The following is a 17,433-nucleotide window of genomic DNA, read 5'->3' as shown; positions in this document are numbered from 1 at the left end:
CGAGCTGGCGGCGGTTAAAACGGCGATGGAGCCGGTCCCCTTCCCGGTCTCCGAGTGTCCTCGTGTGCGTGCTCGCTGAAGGGCCTGACGTGCGAGGAGGCAAATAACAACATAGCCAAACAGCAGTGGTGTGTGACGGGTGTGCGGGACACCAGGGTGCTGCCCCGGCGGTGGCAGGGCGCTGGGGCACAACCCGGGCTCACGGTGCTGAGGTAGAGGCTTGCAGAGATGCTTGTGGCCAGAGGCAGTGGACAAGGGCCTGGGCAGCGGCTGGAGGTTATCCCAGACCTGCTGCGCCATGGCGTGGACCAAGGCTTAAATGGTTTAGGAGGACATACAGTGACAGAACAAGCAGGAATGACTTTAGGCTGACAGAGGGGGGAGACTGAGCTGAGCTCTTAGGCAGAAGCTATTCCCTGTGAGGGTGCTGAGGCGCTGGCACAGGGTGCCCAGAGAAGCTGTGGCTGCCCCATCCCTGGCAGTGTTCAAGGCCAGGTTAGACACAGGGGCTTGGAGCAAGCTGCTCTAGTGGAAGGTGTCCCTGCCCAGGCAAGGGTTGGAACTGGGTGAGCTTTAAGGTCCCTTCCAACCCAAACCAGGCTGTGATTCTATGATTTTGACTCTATAAATTGTGATTTTTTTCCTGAGCTATTCCCATATCTTGGTGTAGGACAAGCTCGCAATGATCAAACCCAGCTTTTCAGAACAAACAATGCAAACTGCAGGAATTACCTGCACTCTTTCCTGTTAATTTTGAGGTGGATGTTGATCTGTTTGATTTTAAGGATTAATCAATTGTGCTGACAACACACGAAGATGATGAGAACTCCCTGGACAGAACAACAGGGTGAATCTAGCACCCACAAGAACGAGTAACATTCCTTAAGCAATTACACGCGTACCGAATCATAGAATCAACTAGGTTGGAAAATCCCTTTAAGATCATCAAGTTCAACCATTAAATACACGCCCCGGTGCTCCGGGCCGGCTGTGACCCGGAACGCGGTGGCCGGGCCGCGGGTGTCACCGATAACAGGGTCCCCCAGCAGAGACCGCCGCGGGGTGGCACCGGGCGCTGCTGTCCGCCGGTGCCCGGTTGGGAGCCGGACATGAGAGCTCATCCCGGCCTGGAGGCGGCGGCGGGGGGCGGCGAGATGGCGGCTCCGTGCGCCGAGCGGGAGCGGCAGGAGCGGCTGCGGGAGGCGGCGGCGCTGGGGGACGCGGCCGAGGTGCAGCGGCTGGTGGAGCTGGGGGTCAGCCCCAACGCGCAGAACGAAGTCAACGGCTGGTAAGAACGCCCCGGGCGTCCCGGTGCTGCGCTGTGTTCACCCCTTGGCGTGAATATGGAACCGCTGTCACCCGCTCCCTTCCCGGCTCCTGGGTGTCCTGCTCCCTCAGGTCACCGTGTGGTTACTTTAGACTGGAAGGGCACAAGCAGCCAAATCTCAGCCGTGTTCACATGTAACCAGAAATACCTTCATTAACTCCTAAATCAGGTTTGGGAATGACTTTTAAAGCAGGGTAGTTGCAGGACGTGTCAGTGTTATATATAAATGCTTCGGGTTTGACATCTCATTCAGACACTAAACCCAGGACTCTTCAGTAATAGGCACTTGTACAAGTGGGACTCTATCAATGAACACACGCACGCACACACACAGTGTTATCTGAAGCAGGATTTACAGGGAATGCTCAGGCATTTCGGCAGTCTGTTTCCCCTAAGTTCAACTCTGCTGTGTTTGCTGTGCTGTATTGGGCTTGAGGTTGTAACTGAAGTAGGAAAGCTAAAATTAGGTGAAAGCTTGAGCAGCAGTTTTGAGAAGCGTGGGGCACTTGTAACTTGAAGTTCAGCTTCTGGTGATTCAAATTAGAACTTGTAAAATCTTACTGGTTCATAAGATTCAAAATCATCTTAGCATGGAAGATAAACAGGTACCGGTCATCAAAATGAGGTTGTATCAAAAACTGAAATTGATGAACGGAATCTGGCTTAAAATACAATTGTTTTTAAAATGATCTGGTCGTTTGTAACTATGGCAATGAATGGATCCTCACTGTGATTTAAGTTTGCTTGTAGAATTAACATTTCTTCAGGGAGACTGAGACTGTCTGATGCCGAGAGCTGCTGAGTACTTACATTTTAATGCATGTCAGGTCCATGAGTAGATGTTACCTCTGTGTGAGACTACATGGAATGGTCAGGATGGATCCCAAGGTCAGGCCAATGCTCCTGCACATTCCTTCTCACCAAAGCAAACCAGTAAATTTTGACCTCAAGTCAAACATGACCATGCTGTCTGAGCCTTTTCCCTCCACTTTGGTCCAAACCAGTTTGCAACTTGGCAACGTGCTAATTCTGAGTTCATGCGGGCTGTTCACACTCATTTCACGAGGAGAAATATGTGAAAAGTCCAGCAAACACTGCACAGGGAAACTAAACAAACCTGGTCTGAGTTTCATGGACCTTGTCTCAGATTATGTGGGATCTCTGGTGTCAAAACATCAGGAATACTTTCTGCTGACAAAATTCCTTTATCCCACTGTGAAACAGCACTTTCTAGCTGAAATGGCCAGCCCAGCCTTGGTGGGAGAACACAGGACTTTACAGTATTGCTGACAGTACCATCTTGGAAACACAGATCTTGTAAACATCCTTCCTAGGATAGCCTGTGAAGAAAAATAATATGTATACATACACTTACATTCCTGTTTCTTCGGTTAGATGTTAGATGCTGCAGTGACTGGTGACCTTTAATTCAGGCATACTTTCTGCCATCAAGATGCATTCGTTTTAGTAAGAAGAAATCGTAGAACTGAGGTTTACTTAAGTCAGAATGTACAAAAATGAACAAGGTTTTGCAAGTTACCTTATCTCCTTTTGGGTTTACCTGATTTGTATGCGTCCAAAGATCAGATTCTCTTTTTTTCCTTGCATGTTTGCACACAAGAAAACTCAGAAGAGCCCAATTTTCTATACAAAGTTGAGAGTTACTGGTCAAGATACAACTTTGCAGGCTCTTTCTTAACAACAACTCAAATCAACCAGCCAACCAAAAGCTGAAGTGGAAAAAAGCCTTTTGGAGCTGGACTTTCAATGGAAACTATTTTCCCCTTATAAGTTCATTATTTAGAATCACAGAATAGTTAGGGTTGGAAAGGACCTTAAGATCATCTAGTTCCAACCCCCCTGCCATGGGCCATTTAGCTCTGCTTTATTTAATTCTTAAACAATAAATAAATAAACTTGGAGAAGGGTTCAGTGTGTTCATCTTTCTGAAGTTTTCTGCAGCTGGAGATAGAGAATTAAAATGGAAAAGCTAGGGAAAGATCAAACATCACTAGAACCTGGGTTAGGGAAGAATGGTTAAGACCATATAACGAGTTACAGTGTGTAACTACCTAAATAAGCTGAGGAGGTTTTAGGATGTTTCTTCACTCTAGGTCAGCAGCTGCAAACAGCAATTTGAGAAACCAGACAAGTGGTTTGTTCTGTGCATCACTGACAGACTGCTGAAAACTGGTTGTGTGCAGATCAAAGCTTCAGAGTTGCTGCTGCAGTGAATAGTGACCGGGCAAAGAACTGTGTGCTTAGAAACTCTGCTTACTGTATTCTGAACAGCATTTACTTTCCAAAAAGTGCAAGTCATTGTGCTGGCAGCATTAATTAAAGAGTAAAAATAGCATCTTAGGGAAGGCTCACATAAACACACACTCACAAGTACTTGAAGTACAACTTATTCTGTCTGAGATTAAAATGGCACACACAAATCTTTTTATAGTTATATATTAGAACCTTAATAAATGACAAATTGAAAAGATCTTGAGCTTTAACAATGCAACTGTGGTAAATTGGTATCTAGCATTAGAGCAAAGAGAAACTACATCAGCAGGTGTCACTGCAGGCTCCAAAACCAGCCTAAATTTCCAAGGAAGACTGCAATTGAAGCCTCTGTTAGACATGCACTGGGTCTTGTTCTTCTCCTAGGTAGCAAGAATGGGTGGAAGTTAATCTGCCATAATTCAGGATTTAAACAGTGTTAACATTTTCCATGTGCAGGACTTGTTTGCACTGGGCATGTAAACGGAACCATGCTCCGGTAGTGGCTTACCTGCTGCACGCTGGTGCTGACAAGGAGATCCTCACAAAGAAAGGAGAAAGGCCAGCCCAGTTAACATCAAAGAGAGAGATAAGGAAGATGTTGGGAGGTAAACCAATACAAGACTGTAGCAAAAGGCTGTTTAATGCATGTGTGTTCCAATCTTTATTTTGCATGTGAAGATACTGTGTTTGGATCTTAGTAATAACCGTGACTTGATTTCTAGAGTGTTTAATTGGTAAGAAATCGAAGTTTAAGAACAAGATTACCAACAAATTCCATATTCAGCCAGCCAAACTTTTGTTCTAAACACTGAACAATTAGATAAGCTGTATTTTGAACAACAGCATGATTAAACTAGTGACAGCTAAATGCAGCTTCCTATTTTCAAAAGGGCAACAGGAGAAAAATCTCTCAAATTTGTATGAAACCCTTATATTGTAGAATCATAGAACGGTTTGGGTTGGATGGGACCTTGCATTTCATCCAGTCCCAAACCCCTGCCACGGGCAGGGACACCTTCCACTTGGAGCAGGTTGCTCCAAACCCCATCCAGCCTGGCCTTGAAGACTGCCAGGGATGGGGCAGCCACAGCTTCTCTGGGCAAACTGTGCCAGTGCCTCAGCACCCTCACAGGGAAGAACTTCCTAATGTCCAATCTATCTCCCTTCTACCAGTTTAAAACCATTCCCCTTTGTCCTGTCCATATATGCCCCTGTAAAAAGACTCTCCAGCTTTCCTGTAGCCCCTTTAGGCACTGGGAACTACTCTCAGGTCTCCCAGGGGACTTCTCTTCTCCAGGCTGAATCAGCCCAGCTCTCTCAGCCTGGCTCCACAGCAGAGCTGCTCCAGCCCTCGCAGCACCTCTGTGGCCTCCTCTGGACTTGCTTTAACAGCTCCATGTCCTTCTTACATTGGGGCTCCAGAGCAACCTCACTTCCCCAATGTTTTCTGGAGCTTAGACACTGTGTTGAATAAATGGAAAATTAGCAGCCCCAATAAACAGCTCATTAAAGGACATTGGTAGTGCAGGGTAGGCTTTGCTGCTAGAGGTAAGTAAATTGAAGTGTGGTCAGTTAACACCCTCTTTCCTCCCCTTTGTATTCCCTGTTTTCATTATTGTCTCCCAGCTGTTGAATTGGTAATGTTTCAGCTCTCCCAGTACTATGTGTTCTTTTCCCTTTATCCCCTGCCTTAATATCAAACAACAATATTACCCTTTGGTTTTCATTGCCTTATACATTATGAAGATGATAGCATTATACCACCAGAGACCATGTTACAACATGCTGGCTATGGATTAAAACACATCAAACCAAAACAGAAGTATTGCAGTGTTTAGAAGGAAATAGCAGCCCTGGAATTACTAGAGTCAGACTCTGCTTTTGGGTTTACTGTATCACAACACCTGAGCATGGTTCTGTTACTATAGGAAAAAAGGCTTAGTGCTTCTTGATTCATCTTGTAACTTGTGGTGCTTTTAACATACCAGTCCTTCCCCATAAGAACAAACGACCACCTCCAATGCAATACTAATACTTCTCTTTTCCCCTCAAATGAGTCTTGGAGAATGTTGGTTTGTTTGTTTTACAGTGGAAGAGGATGAACTGCCAGACTTAAAGAAAGAGTCAGATCTGCCAATCATCCCTAATTACCTGGCTAACCCACCTTTCCCTTATGTTTATAACACCATGAGTAACAGTATTCCAGATCCCTCCATGAATGGGAGTGTCTCACACTTAGAACCACGAGATACCGACTCTGCTTCCTTACCTGATGTGGAGACTTACACGCATGCACCGCTACACCATGGGAATGCTGCTCCTGAGGTGGCTGATGCTGCAGGCACACCATCACTGCCCCGTGGGTCTACTGTACCTCCGCACACAAAACCTGTCCGTCAGAGAGGTCCAGTGTACCAGGGATCTGTGTCTTGGAGCAGAAGTGCCCCTTCACCAGCTGGATCAAATCAATCTGTGCCTCAGCAAGAGAATGGCTCCTGTATGGGGCCTGTGCCAGCATTTCAGCCTGTTTTCTTCACTGGAGCTTTCCCACTTAATATGCAAGGTAACAGTAAAAATCTCTTCTTGCTTTGTCTTAGGAATTATGTCACATTGGACAATGAGAATAGACAACTCCAAGTTATATGTATTCAAAGCATTTCCAGAGATTTTCAGGTTCCCACAGTTAGGCATTCAGGAAGCATTTGAAGGGAATTAAAGAGGCAGATATCCTGTTTCTGCTGGAACTGTTATTAAAATATTGGTGAAAACATTTGTTGTTTGTCTCATGCTCTAAAAGCATGCGGACACCAGTGTAATTAATTCCTTAAATAGCATACTCCAAGCTGCAAAGAAGGAATGTGACTACACAGCCAGTGAGCTCAAGAGAGAACGTGCCATGGCTCTATCTGCAGACCTGAGCCTGGAGGTGCACAATTACCTGATCTGCCATTTCTGCAGGTGAATTTTGCCTGCCCAAAGAGAGAAAGCTCCATTTCAGCTTCAGTTCAAAAGTTCATTCTTGAAATAAAAGGTGTTCTGATGCCATGAATTAGCAATGAGAAGTTAACTGATGACCAAAGGATCAAAACCCGATAGGCGTGATCTTGGATTACTCAGGAAGTTGATAACCAGTATAATCTGCTTTTAAGTTAGTTTAAATCCAGTAGGGTATGTGTCCATTCAAAGGTTCATACTTTCATTCACACACACTGTATTAAATTTGCAATGATTTTCTCATATAGGTTGATGAAAGTCAAGCTAATGAAAACTGTGGTCATCCGAGTCCAGCTGTTTGCTTTCTGAGGACTCTTGTATTGTTAGAAATTATACAAACAAGGTTAATAGATCATAGAAATATTTGGAAGTTCCTATAGATATATATTTCCAATTCCTTTATATATTTTCCTATTAATGTAGTTTTTTATTTCTAATAGAACTGGTGCTTAAAGTTAGAATACAAAACCCTAATCTCAGAGAAAATGACTTCATTGAAATTGAACTGGACAGACAAGAACTGACCTATAAGGAACTGCTCCGAGTGAGTTGCCGTGAGCTGGGCGTTAACCCTGAGCATGTACAGAAGATCAGAAAATTACCAAATACAATGTTAAGAAAGGTAAGAACTCTAAACTTTGAAGTGCAGTAACTTACAGAAAAGGTTTTTAGGTTAGCATTAAAAGGGATGTGTTGGTCACCTGCATAGGCCCATTTTGAAAAAAAACCCAAAACAACCAACAAAAACCCCAAAAGAAAAACCTCCTTTCAGCTATCAGCACTCAGCAGTTGTTTAATTTGGGGCTTTTAGTAAAAAAAGTTCTCAAGTTTCTTGATCATTTTCTTCCACAGATGTTTGGTGTTGAGCCCAGTTCATATCTGATTTCTCAATTATGTTCTTAACTTCAGTACAACACCACACCACTGTGAGCTGCCATCAGCATTTGAAAGCCCTGCAAATCCTGACCGAGTTTTGCTGGGTTAGTGAGGACTGTGTGCAGTCTTTTCAAGAACCAGAAAGGTGTTTCAGAATGATTGAGTGCAGGTCTCTCCATGTACCTCTTTTCACTCCAGTGACAGTCACCTGTGCAGCAAACAGGACGCGGACCTGCTGACCTGTTGTACTGATTCACTGTTGACCTTTCTGTTGCTGTCAAATCCCTCTAGAGCATTGTTGGTGTCAGTCATGGCGCTAATCTGATTAGTCCTAGACTAATAGACTCCACTGTACTGCATCCTCACTGACTAAATGACGACTTATTCTGTGTTAGTCAAGAAGTGAAAGGAAAATAAGACAGACAGACACAAGCAGTTCTGTCACTTGCCAACTTCAGTTGTGTTGAAGGACTGGTTTTACTTCCAGTGCTAATTACTCAGGTTCTCTGGACTGCAGGACACTTACTGTTCCTTGAGGTGATACAGAGCTAATTCTATTTAATGCTGTTTAGCAGCAGGGTTCTGCTGCAGCGGGCATCAGAGCTCAAGCCTGTGCTGTGGGAGGGTGTCTTCCCTTGCTCTTCCCTTGGAGACCCTTGCCAAGCTGCTCTACCGCCATGCTGGTGGGCTGCTCTAGAGGAAGCTGCATGCAGGACCTTCTTGGGTAATGCAAGGATCAATTCATGAGCTTCTAAGAATTACCAAGGTGGGAGGGGGGAAAAGAGGAAGTTGGGGGTGGATGCAGAGGATCTTTACAGGCGTAATTCCACTAATCACTTGCACTCATCAGTGTTGCATTCCTTCTAAAAATAGACTGAAGTGAGTAAGTGAATGGGATTCCAGAATAAATATAAGATGCAACAGGATGTCTGCTTTCTAGCTTACTGTAAATTGTCATACTTACAGATAAATACATACCCTGTGTTGGCATGAGCCTGTTATTTTAACTTACCTCTGCAAAACTGAAGTTTATCACCTAACAACTTACTTACTGTATCTATTTAAAGGACAAAGATGTGGCAAGGCTACAGGATTTCCAAGAACTGGAGCTTGTTCTAACAGTAAGCGACAAAAACTTACTTTTCAGAGTCCCAACACTTTCTGAACGGAGTGGTTATAACAAGAAGGCATCAGAACTTACATACTAATTGTTTAAAGAATAAAACAGAAGATTTGTAGCTCTGATTTTAAAATGAGGTTTGAAAAATAGTATCTATAAGGGCTAATCATGTAAAAAAATCTATTTTGTTAACCATGGAATGAACTAAAATTGTTATGCACAGTTACAGCCTCTAGTTAACCCAAGAGTAATGAGTCTGATGTAAAAGTAGCTTAATGCAAAGGAAGTATTGGTAGAACTATCTGTTAATGCATCACTTTTCCTTACAAAAAGATAATCTTGAAATACTGCAGAGTTAGCAGCTCTCAGGGAAAGGCTTACCTTAAGCTGTTCTAATAATTTGTTTGCTATAAAATAGCAGAGGTACTCAAGCTAAAGAACCTGCCATGAAACCCATTTAATATTTGTACTGAGTCCATTACCATTAACATTCACTGTTTGGATTATGCATTTCAATTCATATCTTAGAAGGAAAAAAGCAGAAGGGTTTGGATCTTGTGGAAGAAGCACAAAATTATGTCTACTTTAAATACTATCAAGTGACTTATTACCTTACAAGTAATCACTTACAAGTGATTTCTTAATCCCTGTTTACACTTTTCCCTATTTCTCAGGTTGAAAATAAAAAGTGATAGCATTTATCCAAATCATAAATATGCTCTCAACCAAAATCCCTTTTACTGTCAGTAAACAGTACTGACATGTGCAATTTAAAATACTGGTTTTCTTACTGTGTTGACATCGCATTTCTCTGACGCTGCTTTAATTCCCCCTTTTGAAAGCACAAAAATTGTATTTTCCTTTTACCTTTTACATTCCTGAGAAAGGTCGCATCTTGAACATTTAAAGTTGCCTGTGTAAAAAGAAACTAGGTATGCCCAGGGTTTTCTGGGCTGATACTAAATCTTGATGTTCCTATGCAATGTACTTTATTTTCCCACCAATGACTTGTGTTTACCCATATTGTTTACTGAAAAAGAATTACTTTTCCTGTTCCTGGTACTTAAAATGCAGAATTAGACTACTTTGCTATGAAATTCTGTAATAAACAAATTGAAAAGTATTTAAGAGCTGGATTTTATCATATTTTTAAGGGTTTTAGTATTTACTTAGTCATTTGCCTTTGAGGAAGAGTTCTGTTCTGATAGCCTAACTGTAAAAGTATGTACTGCCTAAACCTGAAGTATGAGATGTATGTAACAGGCAAACAGAACATACCAAACTGGGTGGAACTTCCCTCTGTGTCTTCATCTTTCCCCTCCCTCACCACCAGTTGTTTTGGAAACTACAGCAACCAAAGGATGTTATGATTGCCTTGTCCAAGAATGTACAGCCCAAGTACAATGTATGTGGCCCTATAAATGGGATTTATAGAAGTAGGATGCTGAGCAGGGAGGAAACACTGAGGTGAGAACTGCATTTGTGGCTCCAGATGACTGGAGTTAGGTATCCCCCACAGCATTGTCCCCTTTCTTGGAGGCTGTGGCAGGTAGAGAAGTTGGTTCTTCCCCTGCAGTCAGAGCAGGCACCTGTATTACAGCTGACACAAGAAGAACCAAATTCATCTGTGCTCTCTCTTTCCCATCCAGTGACTGGTACTTTGTGCAAAGGGAAGCAGCTTCAACAGCAGATGAGCACACAAGAGGGAGCCCTCTCCCAATCTGCCCTGTAGTCGGATGGCCAGTGTTCACCTGGAAGCACAGATCCTTGCAAACACTCCTGTGTACCAGTTAGCTAGTCCGAAGCTCAGTCTCCTAAGGGTAATAGTAGATGGTTTTGTCACAGCAGAATAGCCTCTTCTGAAAACTGTTGGAGGTCAAATGTGCTCTGACTCATTGCAATAGCTGGGGTTTATAACAAATTGCTGGTGGTATACTTACTGCTGGAATAATATAATCATTGCTCCTTGTATCACACTGTTGCATTCTCCCTGGCACAAAACAGATGCGGTTTAGGCATCTGCTGTGAATGCCAACTAAACCCATGGAAGTACCAGGATTAACTGGTCAGACCTTCTATAAGGAAACTCAGCTTCCTTGTTACACTGATTATCCTGCAGATGCCAATTGCTATCTAAGCATTCCAAGGAATATTTTTATACCTTATGCAATTTATACACAGAACATACTATTAACACTGCTAACAATCTGATCAGTGTATAATCATTACATTACTGTGTATGATAAATAATTCATTACTTTGGGCTCTGCTATATGAACTGTGAATGGCAAATGAATGCTTGGCTGTAGATTCTTGTTTCTATTTAAGAAGACTCATTTGTAGGAATTAATAAATGATTATTTTTGTCTTCTCAAAGTCTTTCTGAACTTTACTTATGGGGAAACAGTGGAACTTTTTCTTCCTGGGTAGGTTTCTAGAGTGCTTGGTGTAGGGAGCGAGGAACTAAAGCAGAAGACATTCTATCTGATTCTAGCAGCACATGTTGTTTAAACACAGGACTCCTTTTATCTGAGGAGGCTTTGTTATCAATAATAACGTAGATATTTAATTCTGCAAAATAAATCACACATTATTTCAGGTGATTAAGTGTTGAATGAGAGAAATTATATACACATCTGCTCCACTTAAGTGGAGTCTTACTCATAATGACTCCATGTGCAAGAGAGATAGAGCAAAATTATAACACTTCTGTGCCAATCATGTCCCTGCAGGCTTATGTGGAGTCTACCACACTGGTAGAAACTGCGTAGTTAATGATTTATATTAAGCCATCTGCAGATTTAGTTTTAAATACATGTTACTTGTAATTCTTAGGCTGAAGAGGAATTCTGTAATGCTGAAGTTGCCCTGGGCAGGGATACCAAAGGTCCTGGAATAGCTCACAGCCTTGAAGCTGCTGCATTCAACTCCCTTGTCCTGGGGGAAAGACTGAAAGGAACAGGTTGGAGCCACAGAGATTAAACATTATTTCACTGTTTTTCAGCTGAGTCATTGCTCAACAGGGCTTGTTTCCACTTCAGAACCAATGAATCCTTAGGCAGAAAACACAGAGAACAGGTGTAATTTTTGGTACCGTTAATATAATTTACTAATTATAAACCTGAATACAGCACATATTGCCCTGTGACACATACATTTGCTTGGCAGAACGTTTGGCATTCTTTGGGAAAGAAAAAGCATATAATAAAATAACTTTATGTATATAGAAAATATTAAAAAATATAAAATTCACTTTCTGGTCCTTATAATTGTAAAAGATTTTGTTCACATATCACAAGTTCAGCCTACTACAAAAGCTGTTGGTAAATTACAGTACATTCACAAGTCACTTTTGTGCCAAGTCAGTAATATTAGAAAAAACTAAACAAATACAACAAACCAAAACCCCAAAGGGTCTTCTTTTCATGCCAGTCCAGCATCCTTGGCCATACTGTAGAAAACACCCTTTGATGCTATAAGGTTTGCAGGTGTATCGAACTCAGCTACTGTTCCATTGTCTAGAACAAGGACCCTGTGCCAAACAAAAGATGATGATGGGGGAAAAATACGTCAGAGAATTCCTTGCAAGAAATGAGATATCCTTTTTTATCACAAAGCAAACTGTTCTGATTATTGCCCTGGCTTTGTTTTGCTCAATTCTTTTCACACATTGAAACACAATGGATGATAAATGTTCTACCTGAGCTGCTGTTTGATTTAAAAAGGGCACTATCTCCCAGGGCCAATAAAGGGGGGAAGTACCATACTGGTAGTTCTGGAATTGAAAATAGGGTACCAGAAAGCCAAGGAGATAAAAGCTCATGAAATAAAGTATATATATATACTTTATATATATATAAAATTGATATATAAATGTGTATATATATATATATTAAAGTAATTAATATGATGTGAGTAAAAGAGTTATAGCAGCTGCTAGTGCAAAAAGGATCCATAAGCTTGCTGACAGTGCTATTAATGCAGCTGGGAAGTATGCCTTGTGCAGCTCTGGTTAGTGAATATAGAACCTATTTATTACACCACCAGAGGCATAGTCAGGTCTGGATATTCTAGGATTATATGGCTTAAACATCACTGCTTACACACTACCTGACAAGATCATCAGTGTGACTATCTAGGGACAAACTGGACCCTTTCAAGTGATGCTTCAGGTACCCTGTGAACGGGTGAGCCTCCCCGCCACGCACCACGAGGAAACTTTTACCTTGTGTAATCCATAATCGTGTTCAGCCTGTGCGCTATTGTCAGCACTGTGCAGTCTTCAAACTGGGTCCGAATTGTCATCTGGATCAGATCATCCGTCTCGAGATCGATGGCTGCTGTCGCTTCGTCTAGGATCAAGATCCTCGTCTTGCGGAGCAGCGCTCGTGCCAAGCAGACGAGTTGTCTTTGGCCGACGCTGCAAGCAGAAACAGGGTTTCACAAAGAGGCCCCACTGCCCTTGGCTCTCTGCTGCTCACAATCGCTTGTGCTAGAACAGATTACTCACCAGGTAAAGTTAGGGAACAAAACCCAATCGTGTTTAGCACACAGCCTGGTCTGTCAGCCGTAGAGCCAACATCCATCAGCATTACTCAGCTAATTTAGTGTATGTGTTCACTTACTGCCAGTACTGACAGCGCCAGCAAATGCCCTTTTCAGTCAGTGTGACAACTAATGATTACAGAATGATTACAGTGCTTCAGCCTGAGTTTTCAAAAGCACACACAGTGGTAACAACACTGAGCATGTGCAAGCTTATGAAAAGAGAAGAAAAAAGGAAGAATAAAAGCGTTCTGAGGTTGTCAGTCCTTTCTGCATCACAAAAACATTCATCCCATACATAATGTGGTTATGGCACAGCCTTAGGAGCCAGCGCAGAGTATCAAAGCATGGCATTTTATCATTCTTGTTCATGTCTTCATGGGTCTTCGAAATAAGAATGGCAAATAAACACTGCTAAGGTGTCAGTTTAGGCAGAGGACTCCTATTCAGCACAGCAGTTATATATGTTGCCATGGTATTGCCCTTCCTACCAAGTTTAAGGAGCTGCCTATTTCTAATACCACATCCCCCTGAGATTTCTTTCTTTACTGGTGAGACAGGATTTTGGCTTGGGAGAAACCCTTCCCCAGCAGCAAAGAAGAATCAGATCATTGGTGGCAGAGGCAGAACAGCAGGCAAAGTGGTTCTCTTGAAAGAGAGGTATGTGGATAATCCTTTCAGACACAGTGTAAACCTGTGCTCAAGCGTTACTCGCTGTTACAGCTCAGTGAATGCTCCGTGTATGTTTCTAGTCCAAGCATTCCTTACCTAAGATTTTCTCCACCTTCAGAGCATTCATAGTCCAGCATGGATGGCTGACTGCTGACAAACCTCTTCAAATGAGACAGTTCAAGAGCTTTCCATATTTCTTCATCTGAATACTTATTAAATGGGTCCAGGTTCATCCTCAGTGTTCCAGAAAAGAGAACAGGGTCCTGGATAGAAACCCAACGTTCATTAGACAAGAGCTTTAGCTGTGCAAGTACAGATACTATGAGTTACTGCTTTGAAGTCTCTATTGCACTGCAGGTAGGCCACCTGCCAATCCCATCCACTCTGAAACTGCATTACTTCAAACTCAAATTCCAGCTGTAAAGATGCTTTATCCTAAACCTTGTTTTATCACCCAGCAGCAGCTTAGAAGGTGGCAGAGCAGCACCACTGAAACTATAAATAGTGTTTTCTGAAACAATTTTCTGAGTGTAACAAAGCATTTTCCTCTGTGGATAAACCATTATTTACGGCTTGCTGTGCTCTGAAAGATCCTTCCCTTATTGTGATACACAGGAACAGTACCTGAGGAATAATGGTTAGCCTCGATCGAAGGTCATGGAGACCAATCTCTGCAATTTTCACACCATCAATCTTAATTTCCCCTTTTGCAGCTTCCAGGATCCTGAAGAGACAGAGCGTCATAGAGGACTTCCCTGCTCCGGTTCTGCCAACAATCCCAATCTACATCAAATGGGGGGTTTGACAACAAAGCAGATGATAGTTAAAATGAGAACAAACCCCAACAAAAGAACCCCAAACAAACCCCCAAGATGCCTCTAAGATATCTGACACAACATCTGAATCTAAGACAGAATGTAACCACCCTTCCCTACAAACCCCATGTCATGCATTGCAATGTTGATATCGCCATTCCCATCATTTGAATGGTATTCATAGAATCCCAGACTGGTTTGGGTTGGAAAGGACCTTAAGATCATCCAGTTACAACCCCCTGCCATGGGCAGGGTTGCATCACACTAAACCAGGGCACCCAAGGCTCTGTCCAACCTGGCCTTGAACACTGCCAGGGATGGAGCATTCACAACCTCCCTGGGCAACCCATTCCAGTGCCTCAGCACCCTCACAGTAAAGAACTTCTTCCTTATATCCAGCCTGAACTTCCCCTGTTTCAGTTTGAACCCATCACCTCTTGTCCTATCACCACAGTCCCCGACGAAGAGTCCCTCCCCAGCATCCTTGTAGGATATTATCGCATGTGAATATGTACATAGGCCTATAGCCACCCTAGGTGACTTTGGGTGATGAGCTGAAGTACCCATATTAGGAGTGCAAGGACAAGAAAGAAAGGCTTTTCAGAGAGCAATTCTGACTTTATGGTAAGCACATGTATCTTCATTCCAGAAGATGGTTGTCATCCTGTCTGCTTAGTGGAGGACTTTCCCATGCTAATTGCTCTGTCACCAGCACACAAACCCCAGAACTTTCAATTGAAGCATGAAGAAATGAATGTCCCAGAACAAAGACAACTTCCTGATTAAGCAAGCAAAGAATGTCATATCCTTCTGTGCCAGAAGCTTCACAGGGAAAGCCAGGGAGCGGAAAAAGCTGGAATTCCTTCTCCCATCTGCACTGCTTCAGAAAAAACACTCTTGTCACTGAAGTTTTGTCACTTGTGCGGGTGCCTCCTACACCACGTACAGTAGCCTATTGCCAGCTTAATTTGGGAAGTCCAGAAGCCCCATGCCATTGGTCCTCCTGCTTCCAGCCTGGAGGATGCTGCCACACCAACAGCACGGGTGTCACTGCTAGCTCCTGCAGTGTGCTTGTAGACCCTGTCCTCTGCTCCATGGCTGCCACTGGCAGCCCAAGAGCAAAGGTCTAGTGAAGACACAGAGGTGGTAACTCACCTTTTCTCCACCGTGCACTTGGAGGTTTAGACCCTTCAGCACTAGATCCAGGCCCTTCCTGTACCTCACTGAGTAATTCACAAACTCCAGCTCTCCCTTGGATGGCCAGTCTTCTGGGGGGCTCTTGCCCTCAATAACCCAGGGAGCCTGAGGGAAACAGAAGTCAGAAATGTTTCATAAAGGTTTAAGGAAAAGTAACTCAAACTCAAACACATTAATGTTTGTGGATTTCTGATAAATCAAATCTCCACTATCAAGTAACCAAATCTCCACTATCAAGTACATTTAAATAATGAGGCAAAACCATGGGTTCTGAAGCATCCACCCATTTTGGTGTGAAGTTTACAGAAAAGAAGTCTGAGCATGTAGGGCCAAATCCTCAATGGATATACATTTACATTTTTCCCATTAACTTTATTAGAACACTGCCTGTTTCATGCCAGTTCGAGCTCTGGCTTATAACATGTACCAAGCATCTTGTCTAGCTTCGTTTTAGCTTCCAGATTAAATCCTTGATCTCCAGAACCTTACACTGCAGTTCTCAGATCCTTCATTTCCTCATTAGTATCCCATCTAACACACCCCAGTATGTCTGGAAAGCAGCAGATTTCCCAGCATAGTTCCATCTGCCACCTCTAAAAGTCTCAAGCAACAAAGGTAGATGACTGGATGCTTTCCCTGGATTTGGCAGGTCAGTGTTCCTAGGTGTGATGGTCTCCCATGGGAGACGAGGACTGATTACGCTGATTAAATAGAAATACTACTGAAAACATGTGCACAGCCTGATAGCTGCACTGCAGCTGTGCCCACTAGCAGGATCGCAGCCCCATCAATGCAGGTAGGACTATGCATCAAACGCTTCAAGCCCAATGGGAGCAATATTCTGGTGGTGAAACTCATCTCTCTTGTGCTATAGCCGCTCTCAGTGGCAGCAAATGAGATGCTGAGCACAGGCTGCATAAGGACAGTAATAATTTGGAGCTGTGATAGCATAAATTACAGTTCAGAGCGTGACATTTGTTCAGGTTAAATGAGAACACTCTCAGAGCAGGAATTGTCTCAAGCGTCTAAAGAGAGACCATGTAAATGTGAGCATTAAAATTTCACCACACTTGATGGTGAGCATCCTTGATGCTCGGTAGCTGACCTCTGTTTCAGTTTCTGAGTACTCCTTTATTCTTTCAACAGCCACAATGTTAGTCTCAAGTTCAGAAGTCATTCGGACCATCCAATTCAGAGACAAGGTCACCTTGGAGAAGACAAGGAGCAAAAGTATCACCCACAGAGGAACAACAGGTTTAATGATAACAACAAAACCAGACGCTGCTATTACATGGATTCACATTTATATTACAAATGGAATAATTACCTTTGCATTGACATTAATACCATTACTGGGACAAGAAATCTACAGAGAATCAAGTGCTCAGGTGAAGAAGCTTCTGCATCCCATGATGATTTAACAATTGGCCCTCAAAAAAGCTGGTTGGAAGCAATAGTCATGGGTCTCACTGGAAAACTGAGGCCATTAAATCTGCTAAACTGCTCACAACTTGGGTGAGTACCCTTTATCTTGCCTATTTATGAGCCCTATTGAGCTGCCTGTGATTACCTGGACACACTGATCACACCTAGCAGGCATGATGCAGGACACA

The 17,433-nt window shown here is 43.0% G+C and overlaps 2 protein-coding genes across 9 annotated transcripts in view; one reads left to right on the top strand and one right to left on the bottom strand.

Annotated features, from left to right (window-relative positions):
- The first annotated feature begins 687 nt into the window (after positions 1 to 687).
- LOC134166161 (ankyrin repeat domain-containing protein 40-like) lies at positions 688 to 11,843 on the top strand. Of its 8 annotated transcripts, none has more exons than XM_062623541.1 (6): positions 689 to 1,288; positions 4,058 to 4,248; positions 5,691 to 6,164; positions 7,036 to 7,217; positions 8,539 to 8,592; positions 11,427 to 11,843. In XM_062623541.1, the coding sequence occupies exons 1-6, from the start codon at positions 1,110 to 1,112 to the stop codon at positions 11,571 to 11,573; spliced, it is 1,227 nt and encodes a 408-aa protein (XP_062479525.1). In that variant the 5' UTR covers positions 689 to 1,109; the 3' UTR covers positions 11,574 to 11,843. The 8 variants fall into 8 exon arrangements, with proteins under 8 accessions (XP_062479528.1, XP_062479527.1, XP_062479525.1 ...); XM_062623547.1 differs by lacking the exon at positions 11,427 to 11,843 and adding an exon at positions 10,241 to 10,967 and having other exon boundaries at positions 694 to 1,288; XM_062623542.1 differs by having other exon boundaries at positions 695 to 1,288; positions 4,058 to 4,206.
- The window catches only part of ABCC3 (ATP binding cassette subfamily C member 3), a 50,092-nt gene continuing 44,331 nt past the window's right edge, over positions 11,673 to 17,433 (bottom strand). The window contains exons 26-31 of the mRNA XM_062623539.1: positions 16,926 to 17,027; positions 15,779 to 15,925; positions 14,433 to 14,591; positions 13,905 to 14,071; positions 12,817 to 13,011; positions 11,673 to 12,123 (exon numbers count right to left, since the gene is read on the bottom strand). Coding sequence (XP_062479523.1) covers positions 12,015 to 12,123; positions 12,817 to 13,011; positions 13,905 to 14,071; positions 14,433 to 14,591; positions 15,779 to 15,925; positions 16,926 to 17,027 — 879 coding nt within the window. The 3' untranslated portion in view covers positions 11,673 to 12,014. The remainder of the gene's footprint in view (positions 12,124 to 12,816; positions 13,012 to 13,904; positions 14,072 to 14,432; positions 14,592 to 15,778; positions 15,926 to 16,925; positions 17,028 to 17,433) is intronic.

The sequence above is a fragment of the Pezoporus occidentalis genome, unplaced genomic scaffold (genome assembly GCF_034315485.1).
Source record: "Pezoporus occidentalis ecotype Australia unplaced genomic scaffold, CSIRO_AGI_Poc_V1 ctg254, whole genome shotgun sequence".
NCBI lineage: Eukaryota > Metazoa > Chordata > Aves > Psittaciformes > Psittacidae > Pezoporus > Pezoporus occidentalis.
Note: the sequence above shows the minus strand (reverse complement) of the source record. Positions and strands in the feature narration are given on the sequence as shown.